Source organism: Coregonus clupeaformis, chromosome 3 (genome assembly GCF_020615455.1).
Source record: "Coregonus clupeaformis isolate EN_2021a chromosome 3, ASM2061545v1, whole genome shotgun sequence".
NCBI lineage: Eukaryota > Metazoa > Chordata > Actinopteri > Salmoniformes > Salmonidae > Coregonus > Coregonus clupeaformis.
The window spans coordinates 13,898,283-13,921,729 of NC_059194.1; the positions used below are offsets into that span (position 1 = coordinate 13,898,283).

The following is a 23,447-nucleotide window of genomic DNA, read 5'->3' on the forward strand; positions in this document are numbered from 1 at the left end:
TGTGATGAGAACTACTCATGAAATCCTAACCTGCCCTATTGAACAGACAGGAGAGAATGTGATGAGAATTACTCATGAAATCCTAACCTGTCCTATTGAACAGACAGGAGAGACAGTGTGATGAGAACTACTCATCCCCTGTTCCTTTGATAGGAGAGTCTGTTCTCTACAGCTGTCGGAGTGGGATGTGTGTGATGTAATGAGAGGGTGTGTTTGAGTGGCTGAGCTGCGAAGATAAGACCTGAGAGTGAGTGTGTGACGGAGGCCCAGCATAGGTGTGTGTGTGTGTGTGTGTGTGTGTGTGTGTAACTCAACACAGGGACTCCAGCTGCCTGCTTTGAATCCGGCATTATCTGTCTGTTTGAGCCGAGAGAGAGACCTCTGAGTCATCGACCTGCTGTGGTGTGTGTGTGTGTGTGTGTGTGTGTGTGTGTGTGTGTGTGTGTGTGTGTGAGCCAGCAGGCGAGGAGGTTTTGGGTGAGGTGTGTATTGATCAGGGAGCCTCATCAAGTTGCTGTCTGGGGTAGCCGACTGATTCCCCTTCCACAACGTGACAGGCTTTAGTATCGACCCCCAGCACCTCAGCACATTTAGCAGACGCTCTTATCCAGAGCGACTTAAGCACCAACCCATTCCCACTCTGCATCAATGCAGAAGCACCAACCCATTCCCACTCTGCACTGTATCAATGGAGAAGCACCAACCCATTCCCACTCTGCACTGTATCAATGCAGAAGCACCAACCCATTCCCACTCTGCACTGTATCAATGCAGAAGTACCAACCCATTCCCACTCTGCACTGTATCAATGGAGAAGCACCAACCCATTCCCACTCTGCACTGTATCAATGGAGAAGCACCAACCCATTCCCACTCTGCACTGTATCAATGGAGAAGTACCAACCCATTCCCACTCTGCACTGCATCAATGGAGAAGCACCAACCCAGAATACAGGTGTTCCTCTTCAAGCCGGCCGATAGGTTAAACAGACCACCTGTCTATGATTGAGAGCACAGAGACAAGGCTTCTTAAACAGGATTGGAGGAGGTGTAAACAAGCCCCTCCCCCAGTGCTCCTGGGTTACAGGGAGCCCTAGCAGGTGTGAACTGAGACTGTTACTGTAAATATGAAGGGGTGTCACATCAACACCTGTCCCCCCACCACATCCTGTGCCCTTCTCCACAGCGTTCCCTTCCAACATTGTGACAGCCTCTGACAATGATTGTTAGTGTTTTCTAATAAGCAAGGTCGCACAGGAAAAGAGGTGGAAATCAAAACCTGGTAGGCTGATGAAAACATTTGCATATATCTGCATATAAATTAGAGAGGCGGTCATAACCGGCAGAGATCACAACAACTCAAAAGCACTTGAAGAGGAGACTTGATTGTAGCAGTTAGCCCCGCTCTCGTTGCTTCCATTCCCTTCTCTCTCTAACTGCTTTAGAGAGAAGCAGAGGGTCATCTGAATGTCCAGGTGAATATGATGGTCTGTTTCAATGTGTTTTACATCAGTAGCTCTGTTGGCTCAGCAGACATAAACAGGATGTTCTGTGTAAAGACGACCCTAATGGCACTTCAGTGGTGCCCAGAACAGCCCTAAATGAGCACACACACACACAGGCAGATACGCAGACACACAGACGTGTGTGTGTGTGTGTAACTCAACACAGGGACTCCAGCTGCCTGCAGGCGAGGAGGTTTTGGGTGAGGTGTGTATTGATCAGGGAGCCTCATCAAGTTGCTGTCTGGGGTAGCCGACCGATTCCCCTTCCACAACGTGACAGGCTTTAGTATCGACCCCCAGCACCTCAGCACAGGGCTGCTGACAGGAGAGAAGCACATTTACATTTAAGTCATTTAGCAGACGCTCTTATCCAGAGCGACTTAAGCACCAACCCATTCCCACTCTGCACTGCATCAATGCAGAAGCACCAACCCATTCCCACTCTGCACTGTATCAATGGAGAAGTACCAACCCATTCCCACTCTGCACTGTATCCATGGAGAAGCACCAACCCATTCCCACTCTGCACTGTATCCATGGAGAAGCACCAACCCATTCCCACTCTGCACTGTATCAATGGAGAAGCACCAACCCATTGCCATTCTGCACTGTATCAATGGAGAAGCACCAACCCATTCCCACTCTGCACTGCATCAATGGAGAAGCACCAACCCATTCCCACTCTGCACTGTATCAATGGAGAAGCACCAACCCATTCCCACTCTGCACTGCATCAATAGAGAAGCACCAACCCATTCCCACTCTGCACTGTATCAATGGAGAAGTACCAACCCATTCCCACTCTGCACTGCATCAATAGAGAAGCACCAACCCATTCCCACTCTGCACTGTATCAATGGAGAAGCACCAACCCATTCCCACTCTGCACTGCATCAATAGAGAAGCACCAACCCATTCCCACTCTGCACTGTATCAATGGAGAAGCACCAACCCATTCCCACTCTGCACTGTATCAATGGAGAAGTACCAACCCATTCCCACTCTGCACTGCATCAATAGAGAAGCACCAACCCATTCCCACTCTGCACTGTATCAATGGAGAAGCACCAACCCATTCCCAATCTGCACTGTATCCATGGAGAAGCACCAACCCATTCCCACTCTGCACTGTATCAATGGAGAAGCACCAACCCATTCCCACTCTGCACTGTATCAATGCAGAAGCACCAACCCATTCCCACTCTGCACTGTATCAATGGAGAAGCACCAACCCATTCCCACTCTGCACTGTATCAATGGAGAAGCACCAACCCAGAATACAGGTGTTCCTCTTCAAGCCGGCCGATAGGTTAAACAGACCACCTGTCTATGATTGAGAGCACAGAGACAAGGCTTATTAAACAGGATTGGAGGAGGTGTAAACAAGCCCCTCCCCCTGTGCTCCTGGTTACAGGGAGCCCTAGCAGGTGTGAACTGAGACTGTTACTGTAAATATGAAGGGGTGTCACATCAACACCTGTCCCCCCACCACATCCTGTGCCCTTCTCCACAGCGTTCTCTTCCAACATTGTGACAGCCTCTGACAATAATTGTTAGTGTTTTCTAATAAGCAAGGTCGCACATGAAAAGAGGTGGAAATCAAAACCTGGTAGGCTGATGAAAACATTTGCATATATCTGCATAGAAATTAGGGAGGCGGTCATAACCGGCAGAGATCACAACAACTCAAAAGCACTTGAAGAGGAGACTTGATTGTAGCAGTTAGCCCCGCTCTCGTTGCTTCCATTCCCTTCTCTCTCTAACTGCTTTAGAGAGAAGCAGAGGGTCATCTGAATGTCCAGGTGAATATGATGGTCTGTTTCAATGTGTTTTACATCAGTAGCTCTGTTGGCTCAGCAGACATAAACAGGATGTTCTGTGTAAAGACGACCCTAATGGCACTTCAGTGGTGCCCAGAACAGCCCTAAATGAGCACACACACACACAGGCAGATACGCAGACACAGACACACAGACACACAGACAGTTTCAGCTGCTATTGGACTGGATGTGGTTTCCTTTCAGTTTCCTTCAATTCTGAGGTGCTGTAGTGGAATGACCATTTCAGAGAGAGAGGACAGTTTATCATTTGAGGTGCTGTACTGGAATGACCATTTCAGAGAGGACAGTATATAATTTGAGGTGCTGTAGTGGAATGACCATCATTTCAGAGAGAGGACAGTATATCATTTGAGTTGCTGTAGTGGAATAACTATTTCAGAGAGAGAACAGTATATCATTTGAAGTGGAATGACCATCATTTCAGAGAGACAGTATGTCATTTGAGGTGCTGTAGTGGAATGACAATCATTTCAGAAAGAGAGGACAGTAAATCATTTTACATACACTCTCCTTTTGCTCTATAGTGATACATGACCTGTTATTTCACTGTTAAGGTTTAGAATCAATCCTCTCACTGTAAACCATCATAGCCAGGTGCTATAGGGGATCATTGGATGATTGACATCAGGGCCCAGATTCACAAAACACTTCATAAGATGCTTCTTAAGTTTTTGCATAAGAAAACAAATAAGTTCATAAGATAGTTCGTAAATGCAATTCCTCAACAATATCTTAAGATTTATTGATTTTCTTACGAACTTCTCAAATATCTTCTTACAAATCTCCTTGCTAGGCAACCGTTTTAGCTAGCCATCTAGCTAGCAACGGCAATCATGTTAGCATATTTCTTACTGAGATTACTGTTCTAAAACATGTTCTTGGGTTTAAAACAATCAATACTAAAACTATCAGATGAAGTTCATGAGTGAATTAAACATGTTCATTTGCTTTTATGAGCTTTTTCTCTCACTGCCCTGAGTTTAAGACAAGGGTTTAGCTATCTTGGTATTAAGAACATTTCCAATAACTTTATTTTCAAGAATCGAATTTCTTCTTAACTCTTTGCTTAATGAGAAACATAAGAAATAGCGCAAGAAAACGTCCAAGAACCTTTTTGAGGAATAGGAACTGTGTCTAACTTTCTTCTTAAATCTATAGTTAAGGAAAAAATGGCAGTTAAGAAGACATTTCTTTTTAAGAAGTTTTTGTGAATCTGGGCCCAGGAGAGGAAAAGCCTGCAGTAGCCGGCTCAGTGTCTACCAGCTAAAAACACCCGCACAGACACAAACACACACTCTTAGTTCCCGCTGTGACTGAGTGTCTACCAGCGCGTGCACCCACTCTCTTTCTTACTCTCTCACACAAACATGTCCACACATGCAAACACACACAGCCACAGACAGTCTGGAGATGGCCGTTACACAGTCTCTGCATGCCATTACACAGTCTCCTCTCCAGCTTAATTTGGCCATTTAGAGAGTGAATGAGCTGGCGACTGTTTCCTCTCTAATGTTACGGCTCCATTCACACTGAGGCTGGAGAGGAATTCACAAAACACCTCATTAGCAACACTGAGACAGAGGGCTGAGCTACAGACAGCATTCATATCCCAATAGTTGTCAGAGTCCTTTCTGTCAATTGTGTGTGTGTGTGTGTGTGTGTGTGTGTGTGGTATGTGTGTATGTACCTGAGTCGTCAGGATCGTGTGTATCCTCCATGTCATCGTCAGACATCTCCATCTCCTCCTCTCGTCTGATCCCCATCAGCTCTTCATTCTGCATGTTTCTGATCTCCTGGAGGGAAACAACAAAACAGGATTATGACTGGATGTTCCTGCTGAACACACTCCTCCTGGGTAGCCTGGCTGGAGTACGCTTTCCACTGTCACGTACGCACGCACCTATGGAAGAAAAGCTGATCCTAGACCTGTCCCTAAGGGCAGCTTCTATCCAGAGTGATACACAGCAGGACTGATTTATCCCTCTGGTGCACTGATGAGACAGCAGATAGATAGCAGCAGTCTGTCTCTACACTGATGAGACAGCAGATAGATAGCAGCAGTCTGTCTCTACACTGATGAGACAGCAGATAGATAGCAGCAGTCTGTCTCTACACTGATGAGACAGCAGATAGACAGCAGCAGTCTGTCTCTACACTGATGAGACAGCATATAGACCTTAGCAGTCTGTCTCTACACTGATGAGACAGCGGATAGACAGCAGCAGTCTGTCTCTACACTGATGAGACAGCAGATAGAGAGCAGCAGTCTGTCTCTACACTGATGAGACAGCAGATAGACAGCAGCAGTCTGTCTCTACACTGATGAGACAGCAGATAGACAGCAGCAGTCTGTCTCTACACTGATGAGACAGCATATAGACCTTAGCAGTCTGTCTCTACACTGATGAGACAGCAGATAGACAGCAGCAGTCTGTCTCTACACTGATGAGACAGCAGATAGAGAGCAGCAGTCTGTCTCTACACTGATGAGACAGCAGATAGAGAGCAGCAGTCTGTCTCTACACTGATGAGACAGCAGATAGAGAGCAGCAGTCTGCCTCTACACTGATGAGACAGCAGATAGAGAGCAGCAGTCTGCCTCTACACTGATGAGACAGCAGATAGAGAGCAGCAGTCTGCCTCTACACTGATGAGACAGCAGATAGAGAGCAGCAGTCTGCCTCTACACTGATGAGACAGCAGATAGAGAGCAGCAGTCTGCCTCTACACTGATGAGACAGCAGATAGAGAGCAGCAGTCTGCCTCTACACTGATGAGACAGCAGATAGAGAGCAGCAGTCTGTCTCTACACTGATGAGACAGCAGATAGAGAGCAGCAGTCTGCCTCTACACTGATGAGACAGCAGATAGAGAGCAGCAGTCTGTCTCTACACTGATGAGACAGCAGATAGAGAGCAGCAGTCTGCCTCTACACTGATGAGACAGCAGATAGAGAGCAGCAGTCTGTCTCTACACTGATGAGACAGCAGATAGAGAGCAGCAGTCTGCCTCTACACTGATGAGACAGCAGATAGAGAGCAGCAGTCTGCCTCTACACTGATGAGACAGCAGATAGAGAGCAGCAGTCTGCCTCTACACTGATGAGACAGCAGATAGAGAGCAGCAGTCTGCCTCTACACTGATGAGACAGCAGATAGAGAGCAGCAGTCTGCCTCTACACTGATGAGACAGCAGATAGAGAGCAGCAGTCTGCCTCTACACTGATGAGACAGCAGATAGAGAGCAGCAGTCTGCCTCTACACTGATGAGACAGCAGATAGAGAGCAGCAGTCTGCCTCTACAGTACTGTCCTGACATAACTGTCCTATGTGGCCATTGTGCTTGCTGGCTGTGTCGGAGTAGGGTGAAGTTTCCCATAGATGCTGATCTTGGGTCAGTTTAGCATTTTCCCCAATAATAGCTACGGTTAGGATTGGGAGAGAGGAAGCTGATCCTACACTACACTAAAAGTATGTGGACACTTGCTCGTCGAACATCTCATTCCAAAATCACAGGCATTAATATGGAGTTGGTTCCCCTTTGCTGCTATAACAGCCTCCACTCTTCTGGGAAGGCTTTCCACTAGATGTTGGAACATTGCTGCGGGGACTTGCTTCCATTCAGCCACAAGAGCATTAGTGAAGTCAGGCACTGATGTTGGGCGATTAGGCCTGGCTCGCAGTCGGCGTTCCAATTCATCCCAAAGGTGTTCGATGGGGTTGAGGTCAGGGCTCTGTGCAGGCCAGTCAAGTTCTTCCACACCGATCTCGACAAAACATTTCTGTATGGACCTCGCTTTGTGCACGGGGGCATTGTCATGCTGAAACAGGAAAGCGTCTTCCCCAAACTGTTGCCACAAAGTTGGAAGCACAGAACCGTGTAGAATGTTATTGTATGCTGTAGCGTTAAGATTTCCCTTCACTGGAACTAAAGGGTCTAGCCCAAACCATGAAAAACAACCCCAGACCATTATTCTTCCTCCACCAAACTTTACAGTTGGCACTATGCATTGGGGCAGGTAGTGCTCTCCTGGCATCCGCCAAATCCACATTTGTCCGTCGGACTGCCAGATGGTGAAGCGAGATTCATCACTCCAAAGAACACGTTTCCACTGCTCCAGAGTCCAATGGTGGCGAGCTTTACACCACTCCAGCCGACGCGTGGCATTGCGCATGGTGATCTAAGGCATGTGTGCGGCTGCTCGGCCATGGAAACCCATTTCACGAAGCTCCCGACGAACAGTTCTTGTGCTGACGTTGCTTCCAGAGGCAGTTTGGAACTCGGTAGTGAGTGTTGCAACTGAGGACAGATTATTTTTACAGGCTATGAGGCTTCAGCACTCGCCGGTCCCATTCTGTGAGCTTGTGTGGCCTACCACTTCGCGGCTGAGCTGTTGTTGCTCCTAGATGTATCCACTTCACAATAACAGCACTTGCAGTTGACCGGGGCAGCTCTAGCAGGGCAGAAATTTGACGAACTGACTTGTTGGAAAGGTGGCAGTATGTCAGCTAACAGTATGTCTGGCCGGCTAGCTCTGCAGTGCTGTTCTCTGCTAATGAGGCGAGTAATTCAAAAGACAGCCAGTTCTGTGCTCTGCCAAACCACACACACGAAAAACGCATTCACAACGCTGGGGGAGAGAATCATTATTTCACACCAACAAACAAAAAGCTTGAGGTAAACAACCATCTGTCTGGTGTCTATAACACATTGAGCTGCTGGCCAATCACAGAGGTTAAACAGGTAGTCAGAAACCAACACACCCATCTGCCCAGTGAGAGAAGAATCGCCAGCTGTTAGACTTTGATCCTGCCTCTGTGAGTCACAGCTATTAGACTATCCAGCAAACTACTACCTGACAAGACTCTCTGTTTGGTGTGTCTACTAGCCAGCAGCACTAACAGTGAAGGTAGCATCATGGAGTCTAGCTAGCTATACTGGTAGGGAACAGTATAGAGTACGAACACTAGGTGAAGGTCCCAGATTGAGCTGAACTCCCTCATGCATGTATGCTGGTTCTTACCTTTGTCTGTAATGGAGTCAGTCCACACACAGCCAGCCAGTCAGAGAGCGAGAGACTGAGCTGAGCTAAACACTGGCATCATGAAGCTCTGAGTCAGACTAACTCCATCTGTCACCCTCGTCACCCTGCTGCCAAGAGGGACCCAGCCTCAACACTCACACACAGGCCCAGACAAAGAGAGACACACACACACACACACACACACACACACACACAGACAGATACACAACAGACACACACATCATCTGGATTCAGCCAGATGATAGGATGTCCCTACTCTCCCCAGCTAATGCGTTAAAGGAGTAAAACTGATAAAAGAGAAGAAGAACGGATTATAAACAGGATGTTGAAGGAGGAGCTAATCCCTCATGGCATTAACTTGGGCTGTAAAATATAGGGGATGTATTATTTAGTTCTACTTCCATCTATTCCCCCGGTGTATACTGTAGATGGAGTTTGTATTCTGTAGTTAGCCATAGGTTATTCCATCTATTCCCCCTGGTGTCTAGCCAATAGGGTCTATTTCCTGAGTCACAGTGGACTGGAGCTGAAGGTACCCTGAGGTGTATTGTATACATTAGAATATTGTATTGTTTATGGTATTTATGGGTTGTGTACACACCTTTTCTATTCATACTGTATACTGTCCATTCGGTCTATACACACCATTATATACATATATACTTATATTCTGGACTCTGACATTGCTCGTTCTGATATTTCTTAATTATTTTCTTTTTCGGATTTGTGTGCACTGTTTTGTATTGTTAGGTATTACTACACTGTTGGAGCTAGAAACATAAGCATTTCGCTGCACCTGCGATAACATCGGCAAAATGTGTACACGACCAATACAAGTATATTTCATTTAAAGTTAGTGTGTCTGTGCAGTGAGTAGAAAGACTGACTGCATCCCAAATGGCATGCTATTCCCTATATAGTGCACTACCAGAGGGATCTGGTCAAAAGTAGTGCACTATATAGGGATTAGGGTGCCATTTAGGATGCAGACTGAGATGGATGGATGTGTTATTGGGTTGATGGATAGATGGCTAAATGGATGGATTGATGGATCGGAACAGGTAAATGGATAAATGAAAGGATGGATGGTAGAAGATGGGTGTTGTGATTGAGTGTCAGACAGAGAGTGAAACCCCTGCAGTCTGTCAGTCCTGTTGTTCTGTGCATCCTGTCTGATAAATACAGAATAGGCCGTCAAGAAAGATACTGCTGTAGGGTTGCAAAATTCCAAGGTTTTCCAGAAATGCTGGTTGGAAGATTCCTGGAATCAGGATGGAATAAGTAGGAAATCCGGGATCCTCAGACCAGGATCTCCGGAAAACCTAGGAATTTGGGGGGGGACATATTGGAAAAATGTTGCTACCCTATACTGCGATGACGCATTACCTGTACTACTATTATCCTGTATTACAGTGTCATCCCTGTTCTCCATTTACAGCACAGTGACACATTGCAGCAGTCTTTGTGCATTGAAAGACACTGTCCTCCTATAATAATGGCCCCTATAAATAAACTCCCTGGCAATAAGAGAGCTCTAGATGAATGTCAGAGAGTCACAGAATAGCCCTGGTGACCACAGAGGTGATGTCCATTGACAGTAGGTGATGCATGTGTGATGTTGCAAAGACGTGTAAAATATGTATTTTCCAGACGTTCAATTTAGGTTCTGAATGAAAGGTGAAAAGATGTATGATGTCCGTGGACGTTGACATCAAGGCCGGTCCGAACCAAACATAGACGTCTATGATTGATTCAGATTTGGTCCGGAACTGACTAAAAACCAACATGGAAATCAAGGCCGGCTCAAAAGGCATCGGCGTCGGTCCGTGCTTACTGAGGTGTAGCAAATGGTGGTACACCCAGCAATTGCAAAACACCAAAAAAAGACGGACGGTCCGGGACAGGACCAAAAAAAGACATCCAAAATACGTTGGCTTACTGGGGTGTAGCCTACCGTGTCTCCCGCAATGGGATTTCACGAATGCCCATCCATGTGGTACGACCACCGTTTGCAAAACAAGCCGTTGCATCGGCTTTACTAGTCCTGATTCTTGTGACTAATCAATTTGGCTATTTAAGCTCTGAATATCAGCTACCAAATTTTATCAGAAGTTATCCTGAACCTATTTGCAATGTGTTTACAGTGGGAAATCAGAAGTATTTTATTTTTCACTATGATCAATCAGCTCGTCAAAAATGTACAGATACAAACTTGAAACCACTGATGATGACAATTTAGCCCACAGGGTGAAACTCCTGGACAGCAGTTGTGAGTAGCCTGATTATCCATTCCATAGGGATGTAGCTCAGTTGGGAGAGCATGGCGTTTGCAACGCCAGGGTTGTGGGTTCGATGCCCACGGGGGGCCAGTATAAAATTAAAAAAAAAAGATAATAATAATAATGTATGCACTCACTAACTGTAAGTCGCTCTGGATAAGAGCGTCTGCTAAATGACAAAAAAAATGTTTTACTTTGACCTGTCCTGTATTTAGGATATGTTGTTTGTTAACATGTCAACGCATTATTTTTTGATTTGGCGCCATTTAGGTTAGGCTATTTGATCAGAGAAACCTGTATGATGTAAAACATGTCCGTCTCATTACATATGCTATATCCAGGGGTGAAAGCAGAATTAATTTCTTCCCCGTACGGGACCAAGCGCGTGCACCAAAATTTTTTTGGGGCCTAATCATATAATTACATATACAATCCCTATTCATTCAATAAGATCTCTGTGGGAACCTACCTTTAGAGCAGGAGAGTCTCTACAGTCTGAGATCAGGACACACCAAACACACCTGCTATATCTCCGAGTGAGTCCACCATGATATACACACACCCAAACACACAGCTACCAACCCATTACAATTCATACCCTCAGTTACACATACATATGACACTGTACATATACAAATTATTCTCACTTTACAGAATGCCTACACACTGTCACAGGCAACGTGCATTAACAGTTTATAATGAATGTGTTCCACTAGTTTGTAATCTATCTCCTGCACTAGGATCTCCAAAGGAAAGCTTAACCATCTCCAGCCTGTGATCCATGGTGACCTTTTCAGTGTTGCTATGAGACAGAGATTAGCTGTTAATTACACACCAAATCTGCTGTTTACACACTAACACCCTCAGAGATTTCTACCCAGATCAAACTTACCCATTTGGCCCTCAAATGACAGCAGTGCCACACTTGAGCACCCTCCATTAAAGAGAAAAATGTGTTTGAGGTAATTAATGCAGCGGTTGTTGGATGGGAAGTAACAAACAAAATACAGAGAACAAATCTTGGCAGGTTTCATTAGTTCATACCTGTGTACCTCAACATGGAGCATGACCTCAATTTTACACCAAACAAAACATGAAAGTTGGTTATTTGTTCATCTATTGGAAGAAAGCACAGTCAGTCAGTAATAACAGAAAGAGAGTATGTGTCTGATGAAGAGTTCTGCACAGAGACCAGTCCAGGGTACTGTGGATGAGTTAAAGGGTGAGTTACCTGTTTCTGGCAGTGAGGCTGAGCACTCACCGGGCTGGAATCCCTTCAGAGGAGAGAGGGGTGATTGGCTTGGACCTGGACCTGACCGGAGCTCCCACTCTGGGACTGAACTAGGTAGAGAGCCTGGGTGTAGCCTAGCATTCAGCCTAGCTCTAGCATTTACTTTACCTCTTAGGCTAGTACTTAATGTTGATGTTCTACCATCTCAGTTCCTTGATACTACTAAAGGAATACCACAAGGTTCCATTTTAGGACCAGTTCTTTTTACCATTTATATTAAGCTAAGTTGTAGGCTAATGCTGAGTGTAGTTTTAAAGCTGGTGTTTACTTTAATACTGTGTTTAACACAAATCATCCTGCCAAGACGACACCATGAATTCCACAAAAAGTAGTTAGAACCCGGAATACTGGAGAGATGGGGATGCTCACATAATGTTCACATAAAGGACACAATAATATGTAGACTATACTGCACTTCACCAAATGAATAGAAGATGTGAATAAGTGTAGAAAAAGTAAAGGACCAACCTCTGCTTGCTTGCGCCACACGTCCAGGTTCTTGCGTTGAGCTTTGGAGAAATGGTCCCATGCCTTTTGTTTGGAAGCAGCGTGGAATACAGACACAATCTGCTCAACTGTGGCGGGGGATGCAGGGGCCAGTTTACCGTCCAGAGAGAGAGGGGGCGGGTGGGAAGGAGCAGAGGAGTGAGAAAGTGGAATCAGGTAGGAAAGCACTTTACTGTATGTTAATGTGTTTTTAATGTTCTATAGTACAGTCTGTTCTGGGTCAGTGTCTAGAGTGGGGGAGGTGGGGTGAGGTGGAGAAGGACCCTACCCCTCTCAAGGTGACCACAGAGCGCCCGTCCTAAAACAGAAGACGGTGCTGAAAGCAACAAGAGGACCAGACTGCTACCTGCAGGCTCCTGCTCCCCTCACACCCCCCAGACAATGGGCACGCGCACACACACACCTCCTCCTTCCTCTCCTCTCCTCCACAGGGACATAGACTCTCAGTAGAGACTGACAGTAGAACAAGGGAATTCTCTAAGAGGGACATAGAGGCCATCTTATAAAGAGATCAAAGTATCTACCTCTAACTGAAACCCTCTTTTCCTCTAAAACCTCTCCTGTTTTTAATGACCACAACACTTCTCACCTTCATCGACACTCAGATGCTTGGAATGCCATAATCAAAGGCTGCCTCTGTGTAAAGAGTGTAGAGTTGAGACCTAATGAAGGAAAAGCATGTTTCTATCGGAGACTGGGGCTGCTTGTGAAATGAGACCCTATTCCCTATATTGTGTCCATAGGGCTCTGGTCTAAAGTAGTGCACTATATAGGGAGCAGGGTGCCATTTGGGACCAACTTGGCTTTCTTCATTACTGTCCTCACTGTTGGTTAGATAGGAGCGCTGATCTTAATATCTCTGTATACCATTAGATAGGAGGTATCGCTAATGACCACTCATTAATAAAGACCCTTCAGAAAGTGAGAAATCTGATCAGACTTGAAAGAGGGAATCTAGAGTCTCCTTGCTGAGTGACTTTGGGATGAGAGATGGTGGGTGGTCTTATCCCTGAGGAAGAGAAGAGAGATATTAAGAAAGAGCGAGAGGGTGTCCAACTTTGATTCAGCGCTCAAGGCTGGAGGATTAGAGGAGAGCTGCTGGAAGACACTTGTCTGGTCATCACTCCATCCTAACCACACCTGCGATTGACAGCAAAGCCTTGTCTTAACCACCCCCGGATTAGCTACCAAAACACCTCAGTGTGTGAACCCAGAGCAGGGAGAAAGGATCAAAACTGTTCGCTGCTCTGGCACCCCAATGGTGGAACAAGCTCCCTCACGACGCCAGGACAGCGGAGTCACTCACCACCTTCCGGAGACATTTGAAACCCCACCTCTTTAAGGAATACCTGGGATAGGATAAAGTAATCCTTCTACCCCCCCTTACCCCAACCCAAACCCCAACCCAAAAACAAAACAAAAAAAACATTGTAAAGTGGTGATCCCACTGGCTATAAGGTGAATTCACCTATTTGTAAGTCACTCTGGATAAGAGCGTCTGCTAAATGACGTAAATGTAAATGTAAATGTAGATAAGAGAATGTGCTAATTGTCTTATAACAGACTTTTCATTTCTCATAATTAGTGTGTGTGTGAGCGTGTCAGAATTACCTATTTACCTACCTGTTGATATAATGCAGCATCACATAATCACAGATTGTCCAGACAGAGTACTCACACATAACATAGCGATATATAACTATTCAACAACTCATAATATAATGTGCAGCTGTGAAAAAGCTTAAAGCCTGGTAAATATGGATGTGGCTTTTGTTGACAGAACGACAGTGTGAACCTGCCTCCCAGGACACCTTTTGTTGACAGAACGACAGTGTGAACCTGCCTCCCAGGACACCTTTTGTTGACAGAACGACAGTGTGAACCTGCCTCCCAGGACACCTTTTGTTGACAGAACGACAGTTTGAACACCTGCCTGCCTCCCAGGACACCAAACTCTGTGTTTACATTTGTATGTGTGGAACCGCAGAGAAATACAAACTCATGAATAACACTAAGTGTTTGTGTTGATTATTGTGATGGAGGATGGTGGCCTTTAAAAGACAACGAGAAACATGGAGGGAGAGAGAGAGAAAAAGAGAAAGAAAGAGCGAGAGGGAGAGAGGGAGAGAGAGAGAAAGACCCACTTTGTTCTTTCTAATATTTGTATTACTGTATAAACAGGAACCAATTATGTTGTGCATCCCAATATCATTTTTACATTTGACATTTTAATCATTTAGCAGACGCTCTTATCCAGAGCGACTTACATGAGCAATTAGGGTTAAGTGCCTTGCTCAAGGGCTCATCGACAGATTTTTCACCTAGTCGGCTCGGGGATTAGAACCAGCAACCTTTCGGTTACTGGCACAACGCTCTTAACCACTAAGCTACCTGCCGCCCCATACTATCCATACTAACACACTACTCAGTATGCACACTACTGTGGGTGGAGTATTACCAAAGTTATCTGAACTCATACATGCTCTTAGCATTGGCAGTTGTGAATCAGATCAGCTCTACATTTCCCCTTTTGGCCTTTACAATCATCAATAGGACTCATTTCATTTCTTTCTTCAGTTCCAGTTGTTTTCATGTAGAGAGGTGTTACTTACTTTGATTCTATGGCTGAGTGGGTTCCTTCAGATCAGCTGTCCACAGACCAATACAGGCTAAAGTTAACTACAGGAGTTTGTGGGGCGCTAACCTTTATAGCGCCCCCTAGAGATAGCTCTTTAACTGGCTCTTTAACTATGTAACACAACCATTGGGGAACCTATCACACTGGACTATTTCTACATGCAGCCCTAGATACTGTATTTGTGGGGCCAAAAACAAACTTACCTTCTGTATCATCAAAAAACATTGATCCTAAATACTAGTTCAACACACAAGAGGTATACAATAGCATGCTTTTTGTGAGAAATGGCTAAAGAGTTGTTAAATCAAAGGTGTTTCTTTGTTGTGTGCGTTATTATCTGTGGCGATTGTTATGTCTGTGGCGAGTGTTCTGTCTGTGTGGCGATTGTGTTGGTGTCAATCATATTCAAGTGTCACTGAAGCATGAGTCACTGAAGCTGAGGTTTCATGAAATAGAAAGAGTACTTAGTACAAAAAGTTACTGTATGTGCTATCAATATTTCACAAAGGCCCAATGACAGATCATCGCCATTCAATGATCACTCGAGTGACTTTAAATAGCCCTTTTGCAAGGTAGCTCCACCCATCACAGGTTTCCTGCAACCTCAGACATGTATCTCTCTATTCCCCCCAGGTGGATGTGAGTGACACAGTTGTATTATATCTTTGTTATTAGTGTCTGTCACAGCTGTGAGATACAGAGAGGCTGCCACAGCGCAAGTTGAAGCAGGTTTATAAAACTATGTTTTTTCCCTTTGGGATGTTGTCTCCTGATGTACAGGAGGTAAAGCTGAACAGCTGACAGACAAGAGTTACGTCTGTAGACTACCAACATGCCCCAAGGTAGTCCCGGCCTCAAGATAAATAGAGAGGCGACATGACACAGGAGTTCCCTAGTTGGCACTCAAAATGGGAATATTGATGGGATATGTGGTCCTCTGTAGCTCAGCTGGTAGAGCACGGCGCTTGTAACGCCAAGGTAATGGGTTCGATCCCCGGGACCACCCATACACAAAAAAATGTATGCACGCATGACTGTAAGTCGCTTTGGATAAAAGCGTCTGCTAAATGGCATATTAATATTAATTAATATTAATATGCACTGGGACTTTGTGGATGATACTATCAGAACTGTTGAACTCTGTTCAACCTTCCCAAGTTCTCTCACGTCACCCCCCTCCTCCGCACACTCCACTGGCTTCCAGTTGAAGCTCGCATCCGCTACAAGACCATGGTGCTTGCCTATGGAGCAGTGAGGGGAACGGCACCTCTGTACCTTCGGGCTCTGATCAGTCCCTACACCCAAACGAGGGCATTGCGTTCATCCACCTCTGGCCTGCTGGCTCCCCTTCCTCTGCGGAAGCATAGTTCCCGCTCAGCCCAGTCAAAACTGTTCGCTGCTCTGGCACCCCAATGGTGGAACAAGCTCCCTCACGACGCCAGGACAGCGGAGTCACTCACCACCTTCCGGAGGCATTTGAAACCCCACCTCTTTAAGGAATACCTGGGATAGGATAAAGTAATCCTTCTACCCCCCAAAATTGTAAAGTGGTTATCCCACTGGCTATAGGGTGAACGCACCAATTGGTGAGTCGCTCTGGATAAGAGCGTCTGCTAAATGACGTAAATGTGCCCTTGAGCAAGGCACTTAACCCTAATTGCTCCTGTAAGTCGCTCTGGATAAGAGCGTCTGCTAAATGACTAAAATGTAAATGTAAATCAGAATATCTCTGGCTGACCCAGGTACTGGTACTATCTGAATATCTCTGGCAGACCCAGGTACTATCTGAATATCTCTGGCAGACCCAGGTACTACCTGAATATCTCTGGCAGACCCAGGTACTGGTACTATTTGAATGTCTCTGGCAGACCCAGGTACTATCTGAATATCTCTGGCTGACCCAGGTACTGGTACTATTTGAATATCTCTGGCAGACCCAGGTACTATCTGAATATCTCTGGCTGACCCAGGTACTGGTACTATTTGAATATCTCTGGCAGACCCAGGTACTATCTGAATATCTCTGGCTGACCCAGGTACTGGTACTATTTGAATGTCTCTGGCAGACCCAGGTACTATCTGAACGTCTCTGGCAGACCCAGGTACTGGTACTATCTGAATGTCCCTACCTGACCCAGGTAGTCTAATAGTTCTGACTGATCCAGGGTCAGCTTTACACAAGTCTACAGTGAGTTCAGCACCAGTACCTAAAAGCCTCATTAGTTAATCTGCTGACAGTTGCTCTCCTCAGACAGAGGTGTTAGAGGTGTCAATCACTAGGAGAGACATAGACAGAGACGGGAAGGAAGAGAGAGAGCGAGAGAGCGAGAGAGAGAGAGATTAGGAGATGGAGAGAGGGAAGTGGCCACTCTGGGCCTAATGATGACGGGCTAAGAGAGGTAGTTAAAAGCTCCCTAAATAACCTGTTCAGTGTTATTGCTGCCATCACTGGCCTTTAGCACTTGAGGGTAGGGAACGTTTAGAGGGACAATGTGATGTTGCCTCAAAGGGAACGGAACGAGTGGTTAGATTTTGACCCTGACCCTGTTGTGTGAGACATGGTTCTCTGTGTGTTTGTGTGTGTGTGTCAGCCTGGTGTGTACTCACATTGTGCCAGGATGCCAGACAGGGCGGTCTTGAACTTGTCCTTGGCCGCCTCCAACTCCTTCTCGTGGGCGGCCTTCTGACTCATCAGCTGGCGGATGTGGCTGTTGGACGACTGGATCATGGAGTAGAAGTTGTTGGCGTTACGACGGTTCACCTCACCGCGTTCCACCCAGGTCAGCAGCACGTGCACCGCCTCCGCAAACTCTGCCTCATCTGAGGAGAGGGTTAGGGTAAGACTCAAGGTTAAGGTCAGTGGTTTGTTAGGGGTAAGGTTATGATTAGTGGCTAAAATAAATGTCATGTTAGGGTAAGGGTTAGGGGTTTAGGGATATGAATCCATTTGTGGTTTGAAACATAGTTAGGAATTAGAACATACATTTATTAATTAAATAACAATTAATTCAATAGGATCTCTATGGTTTGAAAGTTATTCTGTCCTATTTATCATGGCCTGACAGAGAACTGAGAAGAGAGGCGCCACAGAGATGGCAGAGAAGCAGGAAGTCACACCTTTTGGCGAACAACCCATTTCAGTGGAGACCTTGCTTTGTCACAGCTCATTAGAGAAACAAGTTCATTCATTCAGCCCAAAGCTGATAGCAGGAGAGGAGAGGAACGAAGGAGAGGGAGGAGTGGAGAGAATATTGATATCTTTAATAAAATCCCTAAAATGTATTCTAAACGGTACCACAGGCTCCGGCTCTTCTACAGTACTGCTCTGAATGTTAACTAGAGGGCAGTGGATGGTAGCGATGTGACTATCATGTTTCAAATGCCTTTGTATGAACAACATCGGTTGTTTTGCATTATTCATGTTTTGGCCTGTAGACTGATAAGGTGATGTGAAGAGACGAGTGTTATTGATTTTCATTGTTAATGACACTGGTGATGTCCTCGTTCACATTACCCATAAGCACTCAGTTTTACGTTGCGCCGGATGTTATGGATTTCAATGGAGACATCCACAACGGAGTGACAACGCAACGCCCCCTTGCGGTTGAAGGCTCTGTTGCGAGACGGACGCCGCATACTTTGAAATTCAGCCACACCCGTTGCTGACAGGTGTATAAAAACGAGCACACAGCCATGCAATCTCCATTAACAAATATTGGCAGTAGAATGGCCTTAATGAAGAGCTCAGTTTCTCAACGTGGCACCGTCATAGGATGACACCTTTCCAACAAGTCAGTTCGTCAAATTGCTCCTCTGCTAGAACTGCCCCGGTCAATTGTAAGTGCTGTTATTGTCAAGTGGAAATGTTTAGGAGCAACAACAGCTCAGCCGCGAAGTGGTAGGCCACACAAGCTCACAGAACGTGACTGCTGAAGCGCGTAAACATAGTCTGTCCTCGGTTGCAAGACTCACTACCGAGTTCCAAACTGCCTCTGGAAGCAACGTCAGCACAAGAACTGTTCGTCGGGAGCTTCATGAAATGGGTTTCCATGGCCGAGCAGCCGCACACAAGCCTAAGATCACCATGCACAATGCCAAGCGTCGGCTGGAGTGGTGTAAAGCTCGCCACCATTGGACTCTGGAGCAGAGGAAACGCGTTCTCTGGAGTGATGAATCACGCTTCACCATCTGGCAGTCCAATGGACTAATCTGGGTTTTTGCGAATGCCAGGAAAACAGTACCTGCCCCAATGCGTAGTGCCAACTGTAAAGTTTGGTGAAGGAGGAATAATGGTCTGGGGCTGTTTTTCATGGTTCAGGCTGCTTAGTTCCAGTGATCGTTTATTTGTACTTTTACCCCTAAGATGAGGTCCCTAAGACTCACAACACCCACATACAGTAAAAGCACAGGGATGTGTTGAAGAGATGTGTGGATACTAAAACATGCTGCCTGGCAGTCCACCTCATTTTCACATCTAGCAGCTTCTCAGCTACTCTGAAAGTAGAGAAGCCACATTCATGAGTTAGTCAGTTAAAACAACACTGCTCTGTGTAGCAGTTAATGGAGAACGTCTCAAGGTGTTTGGGCTAAGATAGCAGTGAGGCTAACTGTCTGCTAACCTCATCACTAATTCAAAAAACATGATGTTGAGCTTCTTTCCACAGGAATCCTCACATTCAGAAGTCTTTAAGTGGTACAATTGGTGGAAGGGGATATTTATGTACTTCAGCAGATTACAGTAGTGGGGGAAGTGCTTTACACTCTCCATCTTTAAGTACTGTATATAAATACACAAGCACGAACACACGCATGCACATAATGAAACAGTTTAAAGGGATACTGCGAGATTCTATGCAATTAAGACGTTTTTCTACTTAGTATTGTCTCTCGAAACTACCTCGAACTTCCTTCATACTACACGCGGAGACATAAAAATGGTATCCATGAGTTCATCTGACTCTGGGGAAGTAGAAAAAATGACAATCTCGCAGTAGACTGGGCAGACGGGGCTTTTGAGTCTACAGCTTCTTTAAACCCAGAGACAGATTCATACTCAGACGGATAGACAACATCAAGCTTTGCAGTGTGTCAGGAGGATTTGTCAACCAAACCAAACTAAACCCAGAGGAGGACCACAGTGGAACACTGTACATTGTGTACTGGTTGATCAGCTTGATCAAGTATGAGTTTTGTATTCTGTGTGTGTCCTTGTGTGTGTTTTCATTCTCTGAAGGGGTCTCTCTGTACTGTGTGTGTATGTGAGAACATGCATGTGTCTGTGTGCTGTGTGTGTGCAAACGTTTCTATATCTCTATTTGGTTTGTGTGTACTGCATGTGTGTAGGCCCTGGGAAATTGAGCCCCACCTTTGATCTTGTCCCCCAGCTGGCTACACTCGTGGTCTGAGTAATGGACGATGGGTGGAGGGGAGGGGGGTCTGAAACGGTCCTCCTCCATCCGCCTGCGGTGTCTCTCCTCTCTGGCATACATGCGCTGACGACACTCCCACTCATACAGGTCATCTCTGGCCTGGGCAAAGTCCACATGGAGCCGCCCCGTGTCCTTCTTGTCTGTACTGGAGCCCAGACGCATACGGTAGCCTGGAAGGAGAGGAAAGGGGGTTGAGGGGAGAGAGAGAGAGAGAGGGGGAGGAGAGAGGAGAGAGAGAGAGAGGGGGAGGGGAGAGGGGGGGAGTGGGAGGAGAGAGACAGTGGGAGGGGAGAGATAGAGAGGGGGGAGGGAGAGAGAGGGGGGAGGGGAGAGATAGGGGGAGGGGAGAGAGAGGGGAGGGGAGAGAGAGGGGGTGAGGGGAGAGAGCGTTAGAACCAATTGGTAACATCACAAGTGACATTTCATTCTGCTAAACCTGCAGGTGCAGGGCGATAAAGCGCCGTAAATACCCACAAGCCCCTTTCTATCAGACACTTGCATCTCTTTCCTGATTACTGACATCCTCTATTTAGGTTAAAACGATCTGTCCATCCATCGCTCTCCATCCCTCTGAGGCTCTCCTCTTTTTAATCTGTTGGTTCCTCTGTCACAGCTGCATCCCAGCTAAAGTAGCTTTTGGGGGTTGGAGTAAACACCTCTCTGCTCTCTCTAAACTAACTCATCCAGAATACTTAGAGACTAATTGGTCCTCTAGTGACACCCTAGCAAACACATCTATCTCTCTCCTTTTCCCTCCTTGCTCCCTCATCTTTCCTCTCTCCCGCTCCTATTGGTTTCTCTTTCTCTCTGTGGTCTCTCCCTCCCCCTTTCTGCTTTCTCTCACTCGGTCTCACTCTTCTGTCTCTGTCCCTCTCTCTCTTCAGTCTCTTTCACACTCTCTCTCCTCCTCCTCCTCTCCCTTGCCGCTCATTCACTCAAATGACCCTGGGTGAAAACACGTGTGCTCACACACGAACACTGCCTGCTCTTTGCTTCAGGCTCCCAGATGTGATTAAATATTTAATAGGGAGAGACTGGAGAGCTCTGTGCTGCTGAACCACTAGGCCAATGGACTACTAAACTGTAACTATAACGGTGGTCTGTGGGACTGATGGTGGGCATGATATATGAGACAGTTATCCATTCTTACTGAAGAGAATAGCTAGGCCAAGTCACCTGAGATGGCCACACAAGGGTCATTCTTACGAAACTGACATTTGACCCAAAAAAATCTCAAGTGTCATTTTTCACGAAATGTAGGATCTGTACTTATTTATTTGATCATTATTCTGATTATTGATAAGATATGCATTTTACTAGAGGAGTGAATGTTTAAACTAAATTGAATCGTTAAAGTAAAAAGAAATCCCTAACCGAAAAAGTTTGTTTTTTTCTCCACAAAATGCTAATCACAGTGCAGTTATCACAAAACTACCACAGGTCCCGATCAACATCATGAAGGGACATTTTTTTTTACAAATAGGCCTACCTAACGCATCGATGTTGTAAAGTTAGTAAGATGGGATATGGAGCGTCTTTCTAATTATTTACCACTGATAAAGCTCTCCGCACGTCACTGTCATTAACAGTTGGGGAAAAAAGGCGCTGATTATAGAAATGAACTGCAGTTGATATGCAGCCAATGTCAATGGCCTATTTTTTTGGTCGGTAATTTGCTAAATGATGGACTGCAAGCGGCATTTGAGCCGCGACTCGCGTTACTGAAACAGGTGCGTCTTTCTCATCAATCTCACTGTTCACCGTTTACTCCCGTTTCAACAGGGTGTTATTCCCTTTATAATGAGAGTTGAGACATACAGTTAACAGCATTAGAACGCTAAAATTATTTCCTTTTCAACCAGTAGATACACGCATTTAGTGCATGTTTTATTTTGCCCTGTGTTTGATTTGTGAGCTTAGAATTGGTGGGCAGGTCATACCACACAATAGGATTTCACGTGGAATTCTATTACATTTTATCATTTCAAGGGAAAACAGATTTTTAAAAAATTGCAGTTTAAACATGAAGAAACATTTTAAATTTGTCACATCCCTACATTACCACTATTTCCACAACTACCAACACAAAAATGATCATTACTGCAACAGTTTTCAAAGTCTACAATTACATTTTTGTCATTTAGCAGACGCTCTTATCCAGAGCGACTTACAGTTAGTGAGTGCATACGTTTCATACGCCCCCCGTGAGAATCGAACCCACAACCCTGCCGTTGCAAGCGTCATGCTCTACCAACTGAGCAACAGGAGGCCTGAAAAAAAACAACCAAAAAAACCAACAATGCTCACCTAATAAAAAAGCCTGAGTTAAACATAAAACTGAAAAATATATTAAATATTAAATCAATAAAATGTATTTTGTAATTTCTCATTAATGTAAAAATCACTTGTGTATACCTGTATTTTTAAAAATATATTTTGTTTTTTATGGACAGATATTTGGATAAAATAACAAAAGTCACAATCAGATTAAGCCAAATTTGCTAAAGTATACATTTAATTTTTGCTAATATTTCCTAAATATTGGTGAATTACAGTAACGAAGAGCAGGTTTCGGTAATGAGAGTTGCATAGTTTGCCATTGAAAAACTGTACTGATCTCTATCAGAGATTCAGAAACCCGATTCATCAGACTTGCATAATACTAAAATCACTGCTCTTAATGCTATTTACTAAAATACCCCTTATTTCAGTATAGTACTGTAATTACATGCATGTATTTTCAAGAGTCAAAAGTGAACGTAAGCGTAAAACAAAGTTAATAATTTTTTTAAGCAACAAATTATCCAAGGTGTTTAAAGGTAATATCGGTGTATTAGGACGTGGATGTATTTCTGGATTGAATGGGATCCTATGGGAAAATGGCATAACACAATATGCCTGTAAAGTATCTAA

The 23,447-nt window shown here is 45.2% G+C and overlaps 1 protein-coding gene across 4 annotated transcripts in view; it reads right to left on the minus strand.

Moving 5' to 3' along the window:
• LOC121540806 (ecto-NOX disulfide-thiol exchanger 2) overlaps window positions 1-23,447 on the minus strand; it is a 284,655-nt gene that overhangs the window by 13,872 nt on the left and 247,336 nt on the right. For all 4 annotated transcript variants that reach the window (XM_041849939.2, XM_041849931.2, XM_041849916.2 and 1 more), the window contains 4 exons: window positions 20,471-20,704; window positions 17,713-17,925; window positions 12,429-12,535; window positions 5,034-5,139 (listed from right to left, as the gene is read on the minus strand). In XM_041849939.2, the coding sequence (XP_041705873.1) occupies window positions 5,034-5,139; window positions 12,429-12,535; window positions 17,713-17,925; window positions 20,471-20,704 (660 nt within the window). The remainder of the gene's footprint in view (window positions 1-5,033; window positions 5,140-12,428; window positions 12,536-17,712; window positions 17,926-20,470; window positions 20,705-23,447) is intronic.